The 17,597-nt window shown below is 35.1% G+C and overlaps 1 protein-coding gene across 1 annotated transcript; it reads right to left on the bottom strand.

Annotated features, from left to right (window-relative positions):
- Positions 1 to 1,100: 1,100 nt before the first annotated feature.
- Positions 1,101 to 4,993, bottom strand: LOC123668864. The gene is made up of 2 exons (XM_045602554.1): positions 4,904 to 4,993; positions 1,101 to 1,634 (listed from the first exon to the last, which is right to left on the bottom strand). The coding sequence occupies exons 1-2, from the start codon at positions 4,991 to 4,993 to the stop codon at positions 1,149 to 1,151; spliced, it is 576 nt and encodes a 191-aa protein (XP_045458510.1). The 3' UTR covers positions 1,101 to 1,148.
- Between the last annotated feature and the right edge of the window lie 12,604 nt (positions 4,994 to 17,597).

Raw genomic sequence — 17,597 nt, 5'->3', positions numbered from 1 at the left:
TTTCCAAATAAGTACAATTTTAAAAGCGATATTTCTCTTAGAAAACTAAGAAATTTTAACGAACTATCTTCATCAAAGTAAACTTACATCATTAAGGAATACAAAAAAAAAATAATTAAAAGATGTAATTATTTTTAATACATTTTATATTAAATAATAAAAATATAGTATATATTGCCACGCATCAAGCCCGGTAAATCAGTCGAGCGCTAGCGCTCTTAGAGGTAAGGTCCGCGCCAAATTCTGCGCAGCCGTCTCTTTCGCTCATACGCGCCAAGCGCCTGTTGTTATAGCGGATAAAACGCATTTGATACTTTCATAATAAAATATAAATAAAATAAACATATTACGAAAATGACTGTAAAATAATATAATGATAATTTCTGTAAACAAATGTATAATTTAATTTTCTTTTCTCACAATATCAATACAAATAGGCATTTCAATCTGTTTGTCTTGTTATTTGTTAATTAATATGTTTGTCGGTGTCGATGTCATTAAATGCTTTTTTATTCATATCGTAAATATTAGATTCATTCGTAAACTGAAAAAACTAAATCAATTTAAAAAAATTGTTTCATAAAATTGATTTTTTTAATTTTATTTTAAATTTATTGACTGTTGTTATATAACATACTTGAAATTTTTAACAAATTGTAAAAAACATTAATTTATGTAAAAAACATTTTATACCATAGTTATAATTTTTATTATACATCAGAAAATGATCACGATGGTCTTTTGGTTGTCACACTATACGTACTAGCACAAAGATCGCGCGGCTCGTACGACTCGCGCGATGCGACCAAATTTACCTAAACTTGCAGAGCGTAAAATTGTGAAATGGCTCTTAAGCCGTCGGTCCCGGTTGTTATCATATACACCTGATAGCGATCGTTACTCATATTAGGGAATATATCCGCCAACCCGCATTGGAGCTGCGTGGTGGATTAAGCTCTGATCCTTCTCCTACATGGGGAAAGAGGCCTATGCCCCTAGTAATTATTTCCTTTCGTTAAACACACACCAAAACTGTACTAAAAAAAAAAAAACAATGTTATAATCGTATATAAATAAAACAAACGGGGTGAGCTAAATAAAACCGTTTAAAAATACTCGACCTTTTTAATTTGTACCTTAAAATACATTTAAGTTACTAGAATAACAATTGTGTGAATATTTCTTCTGAAACCGTTAATGACAGAAAATATAAAAACGTAAAACATCACCCAGTACAACACACAAATCACGAACCACAGAACACCAGACAACACATCATTACTGGTAGCACTCATATATGTAAAAAATATAACATCTATCATGGAGTAAAAAATTATACACCACTGGTATAATAAAATTAACGATTCACTATATATTAAAGCAGCTACTAGTAATAAAATATATAAAGAAAATAACAATAGACCAGTTATAGCATACATATGAATTATTACTTGTACAGCATTTGGATGCATTCCAGATTGAATAAGATATTCTTCGCCAGTAAAAAAGAATATAATGTATGATAGACTTTGTAACAAACCTATTATAGCGATAGTGATTGTTGCTGCTTTCGGAGCCAGCCAGCAACATTGTTGTGAAGTGAGGCAATACTTGTTTAGAACTGAGTATTTGTTCTGAAATAAATTCTTAGTCTTAATTTAACGCTCATTTTTTGTTACATATTTTCCTAATAAAACGATGGTATAGCTTCCGTTAAAATAATTAGCAGATACCTAGCACACAACTCCAATTCCTAGCTGACCCCGCAAACGTTGTTTTGCCATATATGTTATGAACCCCCTTAACCCCCCCTTTATAACTTAGCTGAATGAAAAAAGATGTTGGCCGATTCTCAGATTTACCTGATCTGATATGCACACAAAATTTCATAAAAAACAGTCCAGCCGTTTCGGAGGAGTATTGTAACAAACGTTGTGAGACGCGAATTTTATATATAAGATTTTTCACTGAATTTTTTGTTTAATAACAATAAAATATAGCCTATGTCACTCCTGAGTAATGTAGCTTTCTGTTAGTGAAAGAATTTTCGTGATCGGATCAGTATTTGCGAAGATTAGCCCCTACAAACAAACAAAGTTAGAAACTTTACCTCTTTATAACATTAACTAGCTGACCCCGCAAACGTTGTTTTGCTATATATGTTATTAGCCCCCTCCTTAATCCCCCCAACCTTATAACTTAGCTGTATGAAAAATAGATGTTGGCCGATTTTCAGACCTACCCGATTTGCACACTAAATTTCATAAAAAAACAGTACAGCCGTTTCGGAAGAGTAATGTAACTAACATTATGACATGAGAATTTTATATCTAAGATTTTTTACTCAATTTTTTGTTCAATAACAGTAAAATATAGCCTATGTCACTCCTGAATAGTGTAGCTTTCTGTTAGTGGAAGGATTTTCGTGATCGGATCAGTATTTGCGAAGGTTACCCCCTACAAATAAACAAAGTTAGAAATTTACCTCTTTATAATATTAGTATACATATAGATGAACGGTAAAATATTAAAATAAATTTTATAGTATATCCTATATTTAATCTTAAATAGATTAAAACTAGATAGACAAACACAAATTAAATTGTTAAGGAAGATCTACTTTTGCACTTAAGAATGACGTGTAAACCTACCCACTGAGAAAACTACATAATATTATTATTAAATAAATTATAATTTTCATTAATCATTAATAAAAAAGCCAAAAAACCTACATTCAAACGTCTACAGCCCTTTTATCTATATACAACTAGCTGTGCTGGCGAACATCGTTCCGTATATTTTCCTTTGATATATCGTTTTTTTTTTTTCTTTTATACAAACTTTGTCCTTAGAATAAAAAGACAATAAATGAATTATCCAAATTGGTGCAGTCGCTTGGAAGCTATACACAAACGTATACATTTCGAACATTAATTTATATTTATATAGAAGGAAGACAATAGATATGTAGGTATATAACATATTTTTAAACTTACCGTACTTTCTTTCAAGCGATATTTTTGCATAGGAATTGTGTATAAAATACTTCAATTATAAATAACTAAATTAAATATGTATATAACGATATATATGTGTTTAAGGATAATGTGCCTACTTAAATTTTAAATAAATTTTACAATTTCATTTACAAGTCTTAAAATGTCATTTTTTTGACAATTAACATGACACCTTTAACTATAGTTACAAAAATTAAAGCATTTTTTCGATAACAAGAAAACGAATGAAACAAAAATCAATTTAAGCTATATTTCACTATTATTATCACGCTCAGATTCGAGAAGAGATCGAGAAATTTTATGGGCAGCTATACTCGTCGAGTGAACACTTTCCTGTGACTCGGGACACCGAAGATCCATGGTGCACCATCGTTGTACTATTTTTCGGAAGATGTACCCGTTATTGAAGTCGACGAGATTAATGCGGCACACGAGCAGCTTTAAAAAGAGGGGGGGGGTCCAAGGGTTGACGGAGTTTTTTTTAAATATATAATTAAGATACATCCAGGGGCTTTCGAAACCCATGTCCTTTTTTATTTCTAAAACATGCTATTTTTTATCAAGGTGGGCATTATTCAACAACATCATTGTTTAACTTAGACTAACAGAGACGTGAGTCCACCGACCGGTTCTTCTAACGTATGATGCGAATTTTTAGTTTTTTTTTTTTTTTTGTTTTGTAACTATTCTATTATTTATTCAAATATATTTGGTTTAAGTTATTTTATACAATTATATTTCTGGGGGCACGGTAGTGCCCCCGCCAAGACGAGCCAAAAAAAAAACGAAAAGCACTACCTATCTTTTCTCGAAGCGCTTCGTCGTTTTTTTGAACCCTCATAACTTGGGTTTGGATTATACCAGATAAACAAAATTCTCGGGATATGATGTCAATAGTGGACTTATTAAACATATAAAGTTTCAATTGCTCTAATACTTTAGATTTTAATGATATCTAAAAAACTCCGATTTCGTCACATATTTTGACTGAGGTGTAGAGTTTGTGAAGTTAGGGCTTGTAGAGTTAGGGCGTGTAGAGTTAGAAGCTTGGCTCTACATGAGATCTGATAACTTTTTGACAGTGCGAGCCATATGACCTCGTCTTGGCAACATTTTACATGAAAATGTTTTTGGTGGGATTACATTATCAACATGAACAACACATTTTTCTAATAATAATATATTTATATATAACATATAATCTTACATTATTTACACGAGTAAACATTTTGTTAATAAAGTATAGTTTAAAAAACTAAAAAACCACGCTTTTATAGCTAATCGAGCTTAAAAGTAGAAAATAATTTTTAATTACAAAGAGTTTATATTATAGTAGTAGAAGATCGAACAATCAATCATAATTAATTACTTCAAAATAAAATTTAAGTTATGAAGAGAATAATTCAATTCAGAGTAAAAAATGTGGGGGTGCATTTTACTATATTTTCATAACTTTTTACTGTTTTTATAACTTTCCGCACATAGATAGTTGCTCGTAGAATAATTGTTACATTTAATATATCAAGCACCCCACGCTTTTTACTCTGAATTGAATTATTCTCTTAGTAACTTATAACTGGTGGTGTTCAAGCGACATCTAGTGGGCAGTGGCGCTTCTAATGATATGAAGTTGCCGCTTATCATCCAATGAGAGGGTGACGGGCGGGGGGACCACGCCTAACTTTATACGATTCGCTCCTTTATACAAAAATTTAAAAATTGTAACGTTCATCATTTCATCATTCATTATTCGTTGTTATTTGGTCAGACAATACACGAAATCCTTATCATACGAATCGTCTTTTATTTCAAAGCAAAAGTAAACGTTAATAGTTTTAATACCGATTGATCTTTAAATCGCATATAATACAAGCAATCTGAATTACGGACATTTTGGTACTTCGAGATGGATCAAGATTTGAGTAGAATTGAAGCAGAGTGAACATCACCCATCCATCAATTCTCATCATCTCCATATCTCTAGGCGTAATCGTTCATCCATCCCTCTTTTCATCCATCCATCCTCGTCCGCTCAGGATTAAGCGTAACTTGGTTCAGCGTTTTTGATTGCAGTCAATTCATTTAAAATTGTGAGTATCTTTTCTTTCTTTTTTTAAGCCATCAAGATGAGTAGTAAGGGTGATAGCTTGAAGTTGCCAAAATCTCCATGCAAATCAGATTCGGAACAGGATTCATTAGTTGATTTAAAACGTTCGCGGGGTAGTCTAAAACTGCGGTTAACTTCGTTCAAAAAATATTTGTATAATTTAAATGTAGAACAAATTTCTATAGATTCAATTAAAAAGGCAGAATTAAAGTTAAGAATGCAAACTGCTCAAGAAAGTTATGAGGCGTTTAACAAAATTCAATGTAAAATCGAGTTAGTGTCTGATGATATGAAAGATCGTATAGAATACAAAGAAAATTTTGAAGACATTTATTTTTCGTGTATGGCATCAGCACAGTCTTTAATTGAATCAAATATGAATGACGGTTCTAACTGTAATAGCTTCTTCTTCTAGTATAAAATAACCTCAAATAAAGCTCCTCTTTTAACGGTTCTTATGATCAATAGTTAGAATTTAAAAATTCATATGTTAGTATGATACATATGCGTTCAGATCTCGATGCGATTCAAAAGTTTCATTATTTACGATCATCACTTTCCGGTAGTGCATGTCAAGTAATTAAGCGCTTTAGAATTTACAGCTCTCTTCTCAACTATTCGCACGCTTGGGCTTTACTTGAGAACAGATTTAATAATGAACGGCTTTAAGTGCATAATCATATCAAAGCGTTATTTACTGTACCTGGTATGAATAAAGAATCGCCTAAACAAATCAGAATATTAATAGATACTGTTTTACGTAACTTACGAGCTCTTAAAACGTTAAACGAACCCACAGAGCATTGGGATACTTTAATAATTTATTTAATAGCATCTAAACTAGACGTTTCTACTGAAAAAGAGTGGGAAAATTACAAAGGATCTATTACGTACGCTACACAAAATGATTCTAGTCCTAAATTAAAGTTAGATGATTTGTTAACATTCCTTCGCAATCGAGCTGATACATTACAAATGATACATGCTAATCATACGGGTGTTAGTTCGCAAAAATCGCACAATAATCGGCCTCATAGTGATATCAAAAAACCAACATCGCAAACAAAATTACATAGTTTTATTTCTACGCGTAAAGATTCTTTGAATAAGTCGGGTAGTAATAATAAACGTTTTTATAACTACGTCGCATGTAGTAGCAATCATGCTCTTTACACTTCACCTATTTTTTTAAACTTAACAGTTAAAGATAGAGTAAAATTAGTAGATGATAATAAAGTTTGTCGCAATTGTCTACGTTCGGGTCATGCGATAGAAAATTATTTATTCGGGCCCTGCAAGCATTGTCAGTCTAAATACAATACGTTATTGCATTTAGGAAGTTTTAACAAGGTTTTACTACCTCATATTTATAGTATATATAAGGAATCAGCTGATCGAGATAGTGCGACTACTACGTCGACCGCGCTGCATTCTACCCGCACTAACTTAAATATTGATAGCACAGCTGACGAGTCGCGCATGTTGTCTCATTCCGTTTTGCTTTCCACCGCCTTAGTAGAAGTAGCCGATAGTAAGAACGTATTTCATACTGCGCGAGCGCTTTTAGACAATGGAAGTCAGCATTGTTTCGTTACAGAACAATTATGAAAACGAATAAACGTTAATTTAATACAGTCCACTTTACAAATATCGGGTATAGGTCAATCGGTTGTTCAGTCGAGTAATATATGCGATTTAAATATACGTTCAAAAATATGCGATTATTATACGAGTATAAAATGTTTAGTTTTCGGCCATTCTCCGATTAGCAAATTTTTCGTGTCCGGGCTTGTTTAAACCGTAATATCATCATATTCAATTATGCACTTTTTTATATATTTTAGATAGCATCCGTACCTAGCTGTAAAAAAAATATTGGCTTCTGTTTTAAGTAATTAAGACTAAATTAATTTAACTTATGTTCAAAAAACCTCTGTTCTCTAATTACCGTGACGTGTCCGTACACCAACTTAATCTTAAAACTTGCTTGTAATTTTCATAGCGTATAGATTTACTTTGATGCATTCAACGTTTTAAACGATATTAAGCAGCGTGTATCGCATAACAAAATATCAACTCAATAGAACCAGTCTACAAAAAATTATTAGGAAGTAATCGTATGTCCAATGGAAACTTCTAATTGCCGTAACATCTGCTGTTCTCGAGTGCACATCCCTAAATAAAAGTATTTGGCACATCACTACCGTACGCATCGCGTCTCCTCAGTGTGTACCGAGGTCCATCAGCAGTTGTATGACTCTCATGTTAGTGTACCGCCAATGAAGCACGTGAGTATATAATTACCGTAGCCTTGGTTAAAAACTTTTCTAATTACCGTTGTTCTTATTTTAATACTATATTTTTAAGATAGACCCAAGTTGATCATGTAAATGGAGACAGTACTTTGGCCTCCGTACGTTGTAACAAGCTAGAATTTGTATACTGTGTCGGTTTTAAACATTTTTATGAAAATTTATCGTTTTCTAATTACCGTATACTAATTACCATATGTTTATAATTACCGTTGTATGAAAAAGTAATACTTGTTTACTGCGGTTTTCGTAGATTATTATTATTATTGTCCGTAAATATGTCTATATTATATGCTGACCATTCATCAAATTATTTAATTTATAGGATAGGAAAACCTAAAAAGACCAAAGAGGAAGTTAAAGAAAATAGAAGCATTGCCGCGCGACAATGCCGAGAACGAATTAAAAATGCCCATTTTTGTATTAGCAATCAAAAAAAATAAAGGAGAAAGAAGGGTACAATAAAAAAAATAAAAAAATACTGCCTATCTGCGAAATGTCACCAAAAGCCGGAAGAAAACTCAAAAAAGAAGTAGGGAAAATTTCAGAGCTTACTATAAAAGACAAAAGGAAAAGGGAAAATTGAAAACAATCGAGGAAGAAGTGACCTTAGATATAGAGGTGCTTGATAACAATATAACACATCCTCTTGAAACTTTGTCACACCACATCTTAATGATTTATCATACTCGCTGCGTTAAAAAGTACACTAAAAGAGTACAAAATTGTCCCGAAAATCCCAAATCAAAAAAAGAAGATAATCAGCAAGACGAAATTTTTCTGCAGTCGACTTCTTTTGAAAAAGAATTATTTCCCTTGAAAAAGACACCAAATTTTAAACCTTCTTTAACCACATCAACGCCGCGTCCATCTAGTGCTCTGTCATCATCTTCTACTGAAAGTATGTTATTTTATTATTAATCAATAATGAGCATTTGACCGAAAATAAAGATAGAAGTGTGAATATTACGGAACGAGCGTCTTCCTTGTGTTCAATACCAACTTCACCAACTTCACCATCTTCAAAGATAACTGTCGAGAAACCGATACGTAAAAAAATCTCACTCTTATTGTTATTTAGAAGGCATGTATAGAAAACAAATAAAGAAATATCATATTTGAGACAAAACAATAGAGCTAAGAAGAGCAAAAGAAAAGTACAGGAAGCAAGCATTAAGACTGAAATATAAAACACGCTACGTCCAAAACCAAAACAAAGTCATGATAAAGAAATAGAACCAAAGTATTTACATAATAATAATATTGGGACTACTGTAGAGAAAACCAAACAAGACGTCCAAATTTTTGTAGAGCAAGATGAGATCAGTCGCATTTGTCCTGGCAAGAGGGAATATATTTCAGGAAAAACGTGGCGTGAACTCATGTGTCTTGTCTTGTGTTGCCCATAGTCACCACGCTGGGCAGGCGGGTTGGAGACCGCAGGGCTGGCTTTGTTGCACCTAAGACGCTGCTGCCCGTCTTCGGCCTGTATATTTCAAAACCAGTAGTTGGATGATTATCCCGCCATCGGTCGGCACTTTCAAGTTCCAGGGTGGCAGTGGAACTGTGTAATCCCTTAGTCGCCTCTTACGATACTCACGGGAAGAGAGGGAGTGGCTATATTCTTACTGCCGTAACCACACAGCATATTTTCTAATTACCGTTACATTAAATATAAAAATTTTCTAATTACCGTACCCATAAATTTTTTAAGTCTCATTATCTAGAAAACCACAATTAACTGTTACATGCCAAATTAATTATTGAATTCGTATTTTTGATTTGTTTCATATTTTAATGTGTTTAAGTCAAATCAGTGAAAAATAAAAAACGTCACGGTAATTAGGCAAAGAACGCCGAATCGGAGAATGACCGTTTTACAGTTTATTACGTCGAATATACCGACACAAAATATTAATATAGACCTTACTCGCATACCACAAACCGTTCACCTTGCCGATCCTTATTTTAATACTCCGTTTAAAATCGATATTTTGATAGGAGCAGATAAGTTTTGGGAATTATTGCAAAATCAAAAAATACGTTTACCGAATGGTCCATACCTACAGAATACGTATTTAGGTTGGTTAATTTCGGGTCCTATATTTTATACGAATAAAGATGCTACTAGTAATAATAGTAATCTAGTACATTGTAATATTGCTCAAAATTTAGACGTTCAATTAAGAAAATTTTGGGAGATCGAAGAAATTCCATACGTTTCCAACGTTCTTACCGAGAACGAGAGGAAGTGTGAGGATTTGTTTATAAAAACAACTAAACGAGAAGGCAATGGAAGATTTTCGGTCCGTATTCCATTGAAAGATTCACTGGAGTCACTCGGAGACTCATATGTTACCGCAAAAAATCGTTTCTTTAGAACGTAAATTGGATCGTCTAGATCCTCGCTACAAACAAATGTACTGTGAATTCATGAAAGAATATGAGAATCTAGGTCACATGTCAGTTATACAAACGAGTGTTTCTTATAATGACTCACCGTATTTTTTTCTTTCCGCATCATGGTGTTTTTCGTGAGGATAGTTCTACTACGAAGTTACGGGTGGTGTACGACGGCAGCACTACCACAAGTTCGGGGAAGTCGTTAAACGACTTACAAATGATAGGGCCCTCACTTCAAAATGATATTTTTTCAATTTTGTTGCGTTTCCGACAACATATTCACGTTGCATACGCGGATGTCGAGAAAATGTTCCGTCAAGTGCTCATACAAGAAGACATGATAAATCCGCAACTCATACTTTGGAGAGAGAGGTCCTCGGATCCTCTCAAAATATATAAGCTAAACCTTACGGCACTATTACTTACGGCACTGCGTCCGCTCTATACTTGAGTATGCGTTGTTTGAGGCAACTTACGTATGAGTGCAACGATGACGTCATAGCTCGGGTCATGAACGAAGATTTTTATGTAGACGATCTAATCACTGGGCATGATGATCCTAAAGTTTTATCTGACATCTGTGAGAAAACGTCTAGAATTTTGCGTAAGGGCTGTTTTCCTTTGCGTAAGTGGACGTTTAATTGTGACGTCACAACTGCTATTTTGAAAGAGCTTGCCGTCGGAGAACATTTACAAAATAAAACACTAGGCTTAGGATGGCATAGTGACAGCGACGAATTATATTTTAATTTTAAAAATAAATTAATTGATTCTATTCCATTGACAAAACGTGTAATGCTATCTACAGTTTCACAAATATTCGATCCACTAGGACTTTTAGCTCCTGCGGTCATTATTTCAAAAATTTTGTTGCAACGTCTTTGGTTAAGTAAAATCGGATGGGATGACGCGGTACCTGATGACGACACTGTAGCTTGGCAATCGTTAAATATCAAAACATTGCACCGTTTGAGTGAGTTACGCATTCCACGATTCGTAAGGAGCTTGCACACTCAACAAACCGAACTTCACATATTTACGGATGCGTCTGAGGATGCTTACGGTGCCTGTGCATCTATACGTACATATAATGATTGCGACTCTGACGTGGCGATAAATTTGTTATGTGCTAAAAGTAAGGTCGCTCTATTAAAAACGATTAGCATCTAACGATTGGGATTATGTGGGGCATTATTAAGTGCGAAACTTTATAAAAAGATAATTAATTCATTGCGCTTAAAATTCGATGACGTTTATTTTTGGACAGATTCCACTGTAGTGATGGGTTGGATACGGATGTCTCCCCACTCTTTAAAAACATTTGTTCAAAACAGAGTCACAGAATTATACGACTTAACCGGTGACTCAATGTGGTTAACTTATAAAAAGTAAGGATAACCCAGCTAATCTAGTGACTAGGGGTCTTAACTTTGAACTGCTCACAAGGTCAAACATATGGTGGTACGGACCTAGTTGTTTACGAGAACACAATTTTAAGTTTAAATCTGAAAATTTATTACAAACTTGCGATAATTTACCGGAATTACGATCGAAACCTATTGTATTAACATGTACAGAGCCTTGTAATAATAGTTTTATCGATTTCAATAGATTCTCGTCCTATAATAAGTTGAAACGCGTCGGTGCGTATGTATTGCGCGTAGACGTCGTAGTAGTGGTGAGCGGCATAACGATAGTTTACATTTGTCTGTTCAGGAATTAAATACATCAGAGTTAACTTTAGCACGTATCGCTCAGTTGCAATCGTTTCCGGAAGTTTATTGCTGTTTATTTAATGATCTTCCCCTAAAACAAATTATAGACAAAAAAGAACTTAATAAAATCGCGAGTTTAAATGCATTTATGGACAAAAACAAATTAATACGCGTTGGTGGTAGGCTTTCTAATGCGACTTGTTTTAGTTTCGATAAGAAACACCCTATTTTATTGTGTAGTAAACATCGACTCACAGTGTTGTTGTTTGAAAGTGAACATAAACGTTTGTAACATGGTGGCCCTCAGTTGCTACTGTCTTCTTTACGGGAAAAGTGGTGGACACTTGGTGCTAGGAACTTAGCTAAAAAGTCAGTTCACAATTGTGTCACGTGTACGCGAATGAAAGGTAAGACTTTGAATCCCATCATGTGCAATCTGCCCTCTGAACCTTTAGAAGTCGAGTTTCCGTTTATCCGTTGTGGCTTGGACACCGCTGGACCGGTTCATTTGTTAAATCGTAAAGGGAGGGGAGCCAGGATTGTTAAAGGTTGTTTATTTGTATGTTTTATTACTCGAGCTATACATTTAGAATTAGTAAGTGGCCTCTCCACACAAGATTATATTCTAGCACTAAAAGGTTTTATTTCTCGTCGTGGTAAGCCGGCAGAGATATTTTCTGACAACGGAAAAAATTTCGTTGGTGCTGAAAAAGAATGTTTACATGAACTTTTGGTAATGCGAGGAACATGGTTATTGAATTCCTCATCAACCAATGAAAAGGGAGGATCCTCTGACCAGACGGGTGTTGTGTCTGGCGGGCTAACGCCCCAACGGTTGTTGTCGGGATCTTGTATATATACTTATTCACTTTGAAAACTCTGATAGCGCGATGTAGCATACGTCAGTTTTCTCTAATTACGTAGTTTGTAGTCGTTCGTATTTCGCGCGATAGATGTCGCTACATCACTCCCCTCCGAGACCGGAGGTCGATAGCAGGTTAAGTCGTCCATTCATCTTGTGATGCTTGCCGGGCCAGTGGAATGTTCCAGTGAGTCGGAACCAGATGCCGCATAGTTCACGGTGAGTCGGAACTGTCTGCGGTGATGGCATATGCTCCAGTGAGTCGAAGTGGTGCAGTGCTGTGTAGTGACTGGCTGCTGCGTCGACCAGGAGAGAAGTGCGTCTCTGCTTGCTGACCGGCCGAAGTGCAGTGTGCTGTGCCAAAGTCGCTGAGAAGGCTGTGGGCGATGACCAGGAATGCGCGTCCGCTGCATGCTGGTGGTCAGGATACCCGTTGTAGCCGTAGATGCTGGCTGGCTGAAGCCGTAGATGTTGGATGCTTCTCGCTGCTCGAAAGCTTGAGGAAGTGATGATGACAATGAAGGTTGCGCTGATGTTCATGCTCGGGGTCAAGTGATGATGACGTCACGATGACGTAACTTACGAAGGCTGCGCTGATGTTCATCACGTCGGGGTCACCAGTTTGGTAATGCGAGGAACATGGTTATTGAATTCCTCATCAACCAATGAAAAGGGAGGATCCTCTGACCAGACGGGTGTTGTGTTTGGCGGGCTAACGCCCCAACGGTTGTTGTCGGGATCTTGTGTATATACTTATTCACTTTGAAAACTCTGATAGCGCGATGTAGCATACGTCAGTTTTCTCTAATTACGTAGTTTGTAGTCGTTCGTATTTCGCGCGATAGATGTCGCTACAAACTCAATAAAAACGTTAATAAAATATTCGATTTTGCTGCTGATATTGGCATAAAAAAAAAACTAAAAAACCACGCTTTTATAGCTAATCGAACTAAAAAGTAGAAAATAATTTTTAATTACAAAGAGTTTATATTATAGTAGTAGAAGATCGAACAATCAATCATAATTAATTACTTCAAAATAAAATTTAAGTTATGAAGAGAATAATTCAATTCAGAGTAAAAACTGTGGGGTGCATTTTACTATATTTTCATAACTTTTTACTATGTTTTTATAACTCTTCGCACATTGATAGTTGCACGTAGAATAATTGTTACATTTAATATATCAAGTACCCCACGCTTTTTACTGTGAATTGAATTATTCTCTTAGTAACTTAAATTTTATTATAACTGGTGGTGTTCAAGCGACATCTAGTGGGCAGTGGCGCTTCTAATGATATGAAGTTGGCGCTTATCAGCCAATGAGAGGGTGACGGGCGCGGGGACCACGCCTAACTTTATACGATTCACTCCTTTGTTCAAAAATTTAAAAATTGTAACGTTCATCATTTCATCATTCATTATTCGTTGTTATTTGGTCAGACAATACACGAAATCCTTATCATACGAGTCGTCTTTTATTTCAAAGCAAAAGTAAACGTTAATAGTTTTAATACCGATTGATCATTAAATCGCATACAATACAAGCAATGTGAAATACGAACAGGTGGTGTTTTGAAGATCTGGGGCTTTTCTTCCTGCCCCTCAGACTCGACCGCGCTCACGAAGCCTACTTTGATGTTATATGCAGCCATATACCTCCCCGACATGTTTCCCTTGAGTACCTGTCGGGTGTCGTTGTAAATGGCTGCTTCGGCTTCTGTGAGTCCACCTCCAGTAACTTTAGGTGGTTTTATTGGTAGGTCTGCATGATGTTATTGCATGTGGCCAGGTTTACCTTTGCTATGGCCAGGAGCTCGGTAAGGGCCTTTTGCGCGTGTTGAGATGGTGTGGACAATACTAGAAGTCTTGGTGGTGTTATTTGCCCTATATTGGCCCTTATTCGAGAAGCTGGTGATGCTTCCGGATGCTTCGAACTATCGGCCTCGGTGAACCTTTTCAATGCCTCCATTTGCCGCTCTCTTGTATCGACCTGATTGGGGCAGAGGTGGGGGTTGTTTTATGCCTCGTTTTGGGAAGATCGCCGATTCCATAAACTTCGCCATCAACATCAGACTCGGTTTCGCTTTCGCTGTGGCCTTTGCTATGTTGCTTATTTCAGTCTTTTGGGCCTCAACCTTTTTCTGTAGGCGCTTCGATCCACTGGATGTGGGCTTTTCAAGAGCCGGCGATGCTGGGGGTTTAGATGTTCTGATTTTAAGTAGCCTAGATCCTCCCCCTTGTCTTCGTATATAATGACCTCGTTGTTCAGTGAGGCCTTTAGACACCCGAACCAGTCTAGTGCGTTGCCTCTGTCATATCCGACTCTCATTGAGTCCGTACTGATCCTTCCCTGGGCCCCCGGGGGTCTCGTCCAGCCACTGTAGCCACAAGCTTGACTGCGCGAAGGCAAACCTCTCTCCCCCCTCAAATTTTTTTATTTTGCAACCGCACCAGACGGTAAGTTAAATCGTCCTTCAGTTTTTGCTCAAGCGCCTCGATCTTAGGGCGCTTTATGCTTGTGTTTTGGGTGCAACCTGTTATCAGCAGGGCGAGTTCCGGCGATACCACTAGCTGATCTTGTCCTTCGGAGCAACAAAAACTTATTTCGACTCTCTCCGCTTCGTTGTCCATGAACAGAGCCACGCACTGGTCTTTATTCCCACTTCACTGCTTCCTTTCCGTTCTTTGAGCAAAGACACTGGTGTTTTGCCCTGGAATAAATTCTGCAGAGAAGACGGTATGGTCTGTGGTGTTTGGCCCAGTGTTCGGGTATTGGGGGGCTGAGAGGCAGTTGCCCCAGGGCTGGTGAACGGTATATGGGACACGGTCCTGAATGGGTGTTGGTGTATGTGTGATTGTGTTTGTGTTGGTAGTTGTTGTGACAGTACTGGCACTATGTGGTATGGATGCAGCCTGTGGTATAGCAGTTGTGCTGTTTCTTTTTGCAGCAAAGGAAGCGGCTTTTCTCGCGAGTACCAGGAAAGACGTTCTGCCTAATTCGTTTTCCAAGATAGTAATAATAATAATAATAATAATTTTATTTAATTAAGACTTACAGTCCACTTGTTAGTAACATTAGTAACTTACAACTACGTTAGTACCCTTAAATTAAAAATTAAAATTAACAATTTACCAATTCACTTGCTTAACCTTTCTTGCCTCACCACAACGCCAACAAAGTGCTGAAGCATAGGTTCAGCAAGCTTAGAACTGAACATTTTCAGAATTTTGTTAGAACTGAGCCGCATTCTGTTTAATAGAGTGTGGAGCGAGATCAGGTCTAGTTTTGTCTGGAGTTTAAGTTCCAGATCCAACCTTTCTTTGTCGAACCTCGGACATTGCAGCAGAATGTGCAGAACTGTCTCCTCACAGTTGGAGTCGCAGATACACGAAGGGCTGTCCTTAAGGTAGATAAAAAAAATTACACACACTACAATGTTGTTGACACACATGCTTAATATAACTCTTTTGTTGATTGTCAGTCTGTAGTCAAATAAAAAATAAAAAAAAGGTTCTTTATTTACGCTATCTTTTGGTTTTCTTTAATTTATATATTTAATTATGATCGAATTCCCACCTTTGGGCGACCACTAGTTTTAATAATTAATTAATTAGGTAACAAAAAAAGCAATAACAAATTTTCTGTTGTTGTAACCGGTAGAGCAAGCAATTATCTATAAAATGATATATAATTTAGGTGGAATTACTAAGAGGCTTTTTCTAAAAAGGGAGGCAAAGATCTTAAACCTTAGCGTATTAATATATAATATGATAATCCGACACTTAAAAGCTAAATGTGAACGAAATTGACACTTTTTACTTGAAACTTTATAACAATGTCACTAGTTTTTCAGACAAAAAAAATGCAAGAAAGTTGTGTAATTCGTACATTATTCTTCAAGTTTGTATCTGACTTACTGAAAAGTAATACTATATCTAGTACCAGTAACAGAAAGACCTACAATCAACAGAGATATTTGAACTCAGATTAATAAACAAAAGGTTTTACCTTTTGTTTATTAATCTGAGTATTTAAATTTCCCGCGTTTTTTTCAAAATCATACGTGCTACTAGTGTCAAAATATATGTCTATAGTTCCACAAATAGATTTTTTCTGCTTTTAATTGGCCACAGATATAAAAATATAAATTAAAAAAATTATGTTAATTATATATTTCTAGCTTTTAATTGCATATTATATACATACAAAATGTACATTAATTTCTTTTGCTTCTCTAGCCGGCTTGTTTATAAATCTCTATGCTTCTTTTATATTTCTCAAATTCTCATTTATCTCTTATCTATTACGATTTGCATTTGACATTTGGCGGCAATTTAGGCAAACTACGTTTGCTGCAATGTTTTCAATTTTTGTTTTGAAACGTGTAGCCACCGAAAGGTTGTATGGTCGGTGCAGATCTTTTATTAAATATACAATATATTTTATATTTTTAAATAAATAAGTGCCCTCTTAATAAACTAAACTAAATAAATGGATGTAAGGAACTCCGATGTTTCGGAGTTATTGGTTAGTATTAATTAATTGTTTTCATTTTTATAAAATAATAAATTATGTAAGATAATCCTAGATATCGTAGAACTTTAAAAAAAACTTTCTTAAACTCATTTTGATGTCTTTATGTAAGTATATTGTAATTTAAATTATTTGCTATATTTGTTAACAAAATTATGAAAAAATTACAATTTTAAGATAAGTATTCATGGTTTATATATGTGACAAAAATATATATTTTACATTAATAAAGCTTAAGGATATAAATTTTGTGACAATTATAATTTTACTGTGCAAATAAAACAAATAATTACTTAATGGAGTATTAAGATTGTGTAATTTTTATTGGAAAACTCATACATAAATTTGTATCTTTTTCAACATACCATATCCATATTAGACATCTTACTATATTTAAAAAAAAATATACAAATATCTTCTTAGTGACAAGTGTGCAGTTTTCAAAATAATACTTAAATGTTTGTTAGCTAATCTCGAACTAAGAAAGACCTGATCATGGACAAGTTAAATAAATAAAAAGTAAGATAAGTTTAATACATTATAAACATTTTACTCATCATGAGTAGCAAGATAAGATGTTTATCATTAAATGTTCTTACATTGAGATGATATATTGTACTTTGTACTACAAGTTATCTTATGATT

This window comes from Melitaea cinxia, chromosome Z, assembly GCF_905220565.1.
Source record: "Melitaea cinxia chromosome Z, ilMelCinx1.1, whole genome shotgun sequence".
NCBI lineage: Eukaryota > Metazoa > Arthropoda > Insecta > Lepidoptera > Nymphalidae > Melitaea > Melitaea cinxia.
This window is presented reverse-complemented; position numbering and strand designations above follow the sequence as displayed.